This window comes from Aristolochia californica, unplaced genomic scaffold (assembly GCF_029961685.1).
Source record: "Aristolochia californica isolate CCGP_79_NKW_82.1479 unplaced genomic scaffold, dmAriCali1.0.hap1 SCAF_3, whole genome shotgun sequence".
Taxonomy (NCBI): Eukaryota; Viridiplantae; Streptophyta; class Magnoliopsida; order Piperales; family Aristolochiaceae; genus Aristolochia; species Aristolochia californica.
Window position 1 is genome coordinate 44,821,233 of NW_027181992.1, and position 7,174 is coordinate 44,828,406.

Here is a 7,174-nt window from a genome sequence, read left to right on the forward strand (position 1 = left end):
TGACGTAAATAAAAAATTCAAGAAGAGGGAAAAAAAATTGAAACCTTAAAGAGGAAAAAAAACAAAAAACAGATTTTACTTATCTCTTCATGGCTGAACTCCTATACACAACTTCTTGAACGAATAACATAACTACTTGAATAAAGATCCTAACCTCCAAGCTCTGATACTATGTAGAAGTTAAGACCCCATGAGAATGACTCTAAGTTAACATGGAAGAAGAAAGAGAAAAGAGAGAGAAAAAGGAGAAGGAGAAAGACGTTAGAGAGGAGAGTTTGGATTAAGGGAATGAGAGAATACGTCAAGGGAGAAGAGAGGGTGGCTGGACGTTTTCTCAAAGAGAGGATAAAGCTTGAATGTCTTACCTCTTAGCTAATGCTCTTATTTATAGTATTACAAAGTTTTGAGAGTTACAACTCAATAGATTAAAAGATAATAAAATAATATATTTACATCTTTATGTCATCCGTATGGAATAAACCATAAATAACCACTTTACCACTTTTTTAACATATGGGCTTCTAACCTTAAACCAATCTTCCAACAATATATTAGAACTCAGATTACAATTTTAAACTCAAAGCTAGACTTACTTAAACTCAAAGTTCAAAATATTTAAATCAAGCTCAAACATCAATAAATTTGGGCTCATACTCAATTCAATGCCCTTAATAAACCCTTATGTCATCTTTGCTCAATAATGGTGGCCTTTCTTTCCTGGTGCTCTTTCTTTCCTGGTGCTCTTCAGATTCTGTTTTAGCCTGATACGAGTCAACTTCATACCTGAAATTTTTAGCCAATCGAAACTCTATACACCCATCTGTGGTTAAAAAAGGTTAATGAATCATTAGCTCCGATACTCTGCCTACTCAATGTGATGTTCAAAGAGTAACAGTAGAGAAGAGAAGTTTTTAAAAGTCTTAACCAAGCCCATCTTACAAATTTTCATTTATAATAGCTTCAGCAAAAGGAAGAAACATAATTACAGTCAGAAAACCAGAAAATACAGTATAAAAGATAGACTCCACCACCATCTTGCAAATTTCTAACAGAACATCATGCCTTCTTCCCTCTCTTTGTCACCGGTTTAGGCTTAGGCGATTTTTTGATAGATTTGGTCGCCTTCTTTGGAGTCAAAGACTTCTTCTTCTTCTTCAGTTCTTTCGGGGTAGACACTTGACTCAACCTCTTTGTTTTGATTTTGTCTTTTACTCCAGCGCCAGTCACAGTATTCTGCTTCTTCTCTCCGGCAACCTTTCTGGGCGCCTTTGTTTTCTCCTCTTTCTTCGCTGGCTTCTCCTCCTTGGTAGAGGAAACGACTTTCTTCGTCTTCTCAGGCGCACTGATCTTGAATGAATTTTTAACCTTTACAAGTTTCTCCGACTTGGCAAATTTCTTCAGTTGGACGGACAAAATCTTCTTGAAATTGGGGGAAAGATTTGTGCTATACTTCTCCTCAATGTACTTGGCTATCGCCGGTTGGCTCGAACCAGTCCGTTCTTTCAGAGCACAGATAGCTTCCTTAATCATCTGCTACAACACGAAGGAAACGTCAAACGATCAGAAAAGTTAAAAACCCAAAAAAGATGCAATCCACGAAACAGCGAAAAAGACAAGAACCTGCAAGTATGGAGGGTGGAGGGGCGACGGAAGCTTTGCCGACTTCTGCTTCTGCTCCACTTTCTTTGTTGGAACGGCTTTGGCGGTGGAAAGGGGGTTTCTCGCCATTTTTTATCCTCAACGAAGAAGCTGTCGCGTTATAGATTTCGTCTCGATTCTCAAAAATTTTAAACCGGGTTAACTGCAATTTATAAGAGATCAAGAACTCAGACGCTACTGAGTTCTGATTGGTCAAAACGAAGAGGAGCGGATCGAGACAGATGAAGATTTTACGAGGAAGCGACTAGATTAATCGAACGGCTCCTGCTGCTGCATAAGTCCGGTCGACCTCTTTTTATTCTCATCGGTCGCGAGAGAAAGTCCGTCAATGCCTCATTTTTTGAATTTTAACGAGCGGCAATTTCCCTTCCGCAGCATGTCACCAATAAAAAGAGGGACAGAGGAGGGTATTAAAAAAAGACATTTTGGTGATGCATCACATAGTATTGTAATACCGAGGAAATAATCTAGTACTCTGAAGTCTTTCAAAGCAAATTCTTTATGTAGTTCTGCATGAAAATGTTTTCACAAAGTGGCACTACTACTTGCAAGTAAAATGTCATGAACATACAGTAGAAGATACATAATACGATGGGTGGATTAAAAAAACGAAGAGAGATGCATCGAATTTGCTTAAAATGAGGTAAAACATTCAAATCAGGATCTAGGAGCTTGTTGAAGGCCATTGAGTGTGTTTACAAGTTTACAAACATGCAAAAAAAACAGGTTTTTTATAACCACCAGGTGGTTGTCATAAGAAAATTCGCATAAATACCCATTTAAGAAGCAATATTTACATCATATTGAAAGATAGACTAACTTTTTTAGATAACCATGGTGAGCAAAATACAAATGATAGGGGCTTTGACAATAGGACTAAAGGTCTAGGTGTAGTTGTGTCAAAGTTTTTGAGTGAATCCTTGGGGTGACAAGCCTGGTCTTGTATTTATCAATGGAACCATCCGACTTTAGTATAGTTCCAAAAATTCATTCACTTCCAATAACATGCATAAACAAGCAACAAAGGACAGTCCCATTTGTTATTCAAATGAAGGGCTTTGATTTCAATGCCAATTGCAGCCTTCCTATATGAGGAAGAGTGAGAGCTTGTTTAAAGAAAATGTTTGGAAAACAGATAAAAAGGAGATAATGTTGGTTTGACTTTTAGAGCAATAACCATAGGATGGTCGGAGGTATAGGAGTTGACGAGGTGGATGGACGAGGGGTGGAGGTAAAGAGAGTGAGGGAGAAGTAGCACAAGGGGGGTGGACTAGTGTTGGAAGGGGTGGTAGGGGATAAGGTAGTGGGAACGAAAGAGGTGATAGCTAAAGAGGGTTGGGAGGAAGAGGGGAAAGTAGAGAAAGTAGTTTGGAGGAAGGAAAAATAGTTTCATTAAGGCCCTCTTACTACCTTTTTTTTCGTAAAAGTATGTTTTCAGGGACCATTAATGCCTCATGTTTCTTGACATCACTTGTTGACTATAGGTTGACTCTCATATTTCTTTTGAAAATAACAAAACTTAATTGAAGTGACAATTTGCAAAACCAAGTTGTTGAAGAGCAAATATGGAAAAGTCTTACATGACTCTTACAATAAGAAGTATTATAGAGCAAAAATTATTATAGAATGTGGTATCACAGAAGAGTTTTAGTTTTTAGTTATGTTAGTATTTTATTTATATTGAGTTATTTAATTATGCTAGGACTTATCTTTAAGTGTTAGAGTTTGGGTGTAATTGGGACAAAAGTAGTTTAATTGTAATTGGACACTACTACTTTTCTCTATTATAAATAGGAATTCATATACTCTAAAACATCAAGTCAATGAAGTATTTCTATTTTTCATAAATTTAACCCAAGTATTTCATATGCATTTCTAGTAAAAATCATGGAATAAATAATTTTTTTTCTCACAAAATGATGGAATTTGAGGAGAAAAGAAAATAAAATAAAAAACTTGAGAGAAAACTTTAATCATCAAAATTTAAAAATATGACTAATTTTCTTTTCTTTTTTATTTTCCATGTGTATCTAAACAAGAGAAACCACATGTCTCTTCCATTTTCTCTCTCATTTTCAATGGGCATCCAAATAGGAGAAAAAAAACTGATTTTCTTTTCTTTTTCTCTTTCTCTTTTCTTCCTTTTCTTTTGTTTCCACTTTCTGTGTTCCAAACACAACCTTAAAAAGACTAAGCTTTTGCAAATATGTAAAGAGAAATGAGCAAGCTAAGAGTAAGACAGGAGTGGTGTAGGGTTACCATGCCATGGCCAACAATAGGCAGCAACACACCATTGCCAACTTTCGCATGTCTAGTACCTGATGAGGACATGTAAGATGAAATGTTACCTTTTGAGTGGGAGGTAAGATGAATGGTCACTTGAGTAGGGGTACCATTGTTGATCAAGAGATTCTGCAGGAGGTAGACCCTCTAGGATAGTGGGTTGTTTTTCTAATAGAGAGGGATAGCTGAGTGATGCCAACATTCCAAGGTTGTATGATTTGGTTTGTTACAAACTTAGGGCCTATTTGGAACCCATAGAAAAGAAAAGAAAAGGAGAGAGGAAATTATTTTCTATTGTTTAATAGCAGAGGATTATTGAGAGAAAAGAAAATCTTAGTTAATATATTGTTCTCACAAAATGATGAACTTTAGAGAGAAAATTTTTATCATTAAAATTTTAAGATATTACTAATTTTTTCTCCATGTGTATCCAAACAAGAGAAACTATATTTCTCTTCCATTTTCTCTCTCATTTTTCATGGGCATCCAAATATGAGAAAATAAACCTCTTTTATTTTTTCTTTATTTCTCTTTCTTTTTCTTTTCTCTCCACTTTCTATGTTCCAAACACAACCATAGTAGCACATTTGGGACCGGGATTAGAATCGAATGGTCCTTAGGACTAGTGTCTTCAATATAATACTAACAGTAAGCAAATTAGAGAAGCACTAATTACAGACACTTCTCTTGGCTCAAGTAAGATCAAATAGCATCCCAAAGACACTTCTCTTGGATCAAGTGAGATCAAATAGCATCCCAAACTCTTGAGTTACTTATCCAGGTCTAAAACCGCTTCAGAGAAAGTAAATATACAAAAAGAAATAGAGACAGAACTGCAAGAGCAGAAACGTAAACTTTAAGATGACACCAGCCATTATAGCCATTATAGCATCAAAAGCCATAATTATTCATTACCAATGAAGCAACACCGACCATGTTGATCGATGATTTAACTATCAATGTTTTAGTTTCCCATGTCGCTGAACACCGGCACCACAGCGACATGGGAAAACTAGAATGGGCTATAAAGCAACCAAGAGACTGTCTAACGCCAGTCTTGACAGGAAAGAGAGAGACATAAAGTTGGTTCAGTAGAATCTCGAAGAGTCGAATGACATATAATTAGCTACTTCAGAGATTTTGCTGCGATGTGTTTAAGGTTAGACATTAGTATCAGCTCCTTTCGTCAAGCATCGCTTTCTTTGAAATTCAGGCGGCTCATTAGAAAACTAATAATCCAAATCCCTCTTTCCCTTTCAAATTGGCATCTATCAAGTCTGACACATATAAATTCGTTTTCATCATCTTCATGGCTTTTAGATTTTTTTTATTCACAGTTCTGGCACCAACTATATCAATTTTCTTTTTACATTGGACCACCCCAGCAAGCTACTACAGCTGTGCCACGTGCCCAATGAAGATTGAATGCAGAATCACCTATCCTGATAAGAAGAAGAAGTTGATGTGTAGAGGAGAAGATAGGGCTAATTGTATGGCTGTACTTGATCTTCACCACGTCATAGATGCATTCATAATTCCTTCAAGATTCTCTGCTTGCCCATCCTCTCGCCAGCCGAATAACTTCTGTCCGTTTTCTACGTATCAAACGTTGTGGTACCAAACCCCCAATGCCAAATTACCAAAAGCAGATGAAAGCCAAGTGGCAAAGCACAAAATGATCTCCTTCGTTTCACCGCACTGTCACTCCCCAACCAAACACCTTGTGCCCTATGCCCCTTCTCTTCTCTCTCTCTTACTCAAATCCTCTATCATTTCCCCTGTCGTGGTTGTCGTTGACAAGGACGGTAAAAGAGTAAAGCCCAAGACTCAAATTCCAAGTAAATCCATGAATACTAAAGCTTCACAAAAGGCTTCTGCATTGGATCCCCTTTCTTACGTATCGGGGTTTTTTTCCTTGGATTTGGACTCAAACTTGTATACATAAAATCCGAGTTAATAAGAAAAGGATTCAGCTAATAAAGAAGAATGGAGTCTCTAACACAATTATGTCGCAAATCAACTTGATGAATGACAAATCACATGATTGAGTTATGAGTCAACTCGACGAGTTAAAGAAACTATGTTTCAGATTATGCAAATTAAATAGAAAACTTCAGCTGAAAGACGGAAAACCTGTCTCTAGTTTCTGATGCTTGTGTTATGAAGATCGAACAGCTCTTTATCCCTCTTTCGCACAACCTGCATTATTATAATTCAGGTCAGTACAGGCTGGAAAGGTGGAGTATCGAAAGTTGAGTATTCTTCGAAGCATCCGAATCAAAACAAAGTGGAGTTTGATTCATGAATTAGTAGTATAAAATCAACAGGTGAGCAAAAGAAGAAATACGATTTGATCATCTGAGATCTGGCATATGGAATCATAGTGAATTGTAGTAAATTTTATTTTCTCCGAGCAGATATTTAAAATTCTGCTTCGTTGAACCTTAGGGACGACGATTGTCTATTCTGGAAAAAGAAAAGCAGTATGCGCTTCCTAGCGACGATTAAAGTGACCGAAAGTGACGACAAACCACCGACATCCGTCAATGCCGGAGCTCTTCATTAACGAACTGAAAAAGAATAAAAACGGGGAACGAAGCTCAAGAACATCAAAACTACCGATGAAGCTTCCTCCAGAGTCCAGATCAATTACCTTAATTTTCTGTTATGTGAATTCATACGACTGAACTGAAGGGGGCGAGAAAGGGGATCGGGAGCGCCGATCCCCGACAAAGTCACCGACACGCACGCCACACGAACGACACGTAAAAAAAGTCAAAAGCGAGCTCTTAAACCTTTTTCACACGTGCCATCCTGCCTCGAACGGATCAATCATAATCACCGGAATAAAGCCCAACGTGCCTATTGCGGCTTCTGGACGTCGACAATGGTTTACTCTGCCACGTCACAGAAGTATACCAACCACCACCTACCACGTGTCCTAAACGTTGATAATGGTTCATTCGTTTGTCTCTCGCTCCCGAATCCCCAGTGTAATTTGTGAACTTGAAAACTGGTAGAGACTAAAATAAGAACTACTAAACTGAGAGTCACATTAGAGTGAATCTGGACCTAGAATAGACTGGGGCTCGGCAGTTTTTAGCACTTTTTCATGTTTCTGTTGCGTCTTACGTACTTCTCACAAACGAAATGATTATAAAGCCAGAAGTGGAAAACCTACTTGCATTTCCACTCTGTCGTGCAATAGCGCCTCTGTGAACCTAGAAATATA

At 37.6% G+C, this 7,174-nt stretch overlaps 1 protein-coding gene across 2 annotated transcripts; it reads right to left on the reverse strand.

Annotated features, from left to right (window-relative positions):
* Positions 1-880: 880 nt before the first annotated feature.
* LOC137959849 (histone H1-II-like) lies at positions 881-6,691 on the reverse strand. 2 transcript variants are annotated; one of them, XM_068807247.1, is made up of 4 exons: positions 6,596-6,691; positions 6,076-6,141; positions 1,621-1,801; positions 881-1,530 (listed from the first exon to the last, which is right to left on the reverse strand). In XM_068807247.1, the coding sequence occupies exons 3-4, from the start codon at positions 1,726-1,728 to the stop codon at positions 1,057-1,059; spliced, it is 582 nt and encodes a 193-aa protein (XP_068663348.1). In that variant the 5' UTR covers positions 1,729-1,801; positions 6,076-6,141; positions 6,596-6,691; the 3' UTR covers positions 881-1,056. The 2 variants fall into 2 exon arrangements, with proteins under 2 accessions (XP_068663348.1, XP_068663347.1); XM_068807246.1 differs by lacking the exons at positions 6,076-6,141; positions 6,596-6,691 and adding an exon at positions 1,894-2,004.
* Between the last annotated feature and the right edge of the window lie 483 nt (positions 6,692-7,174).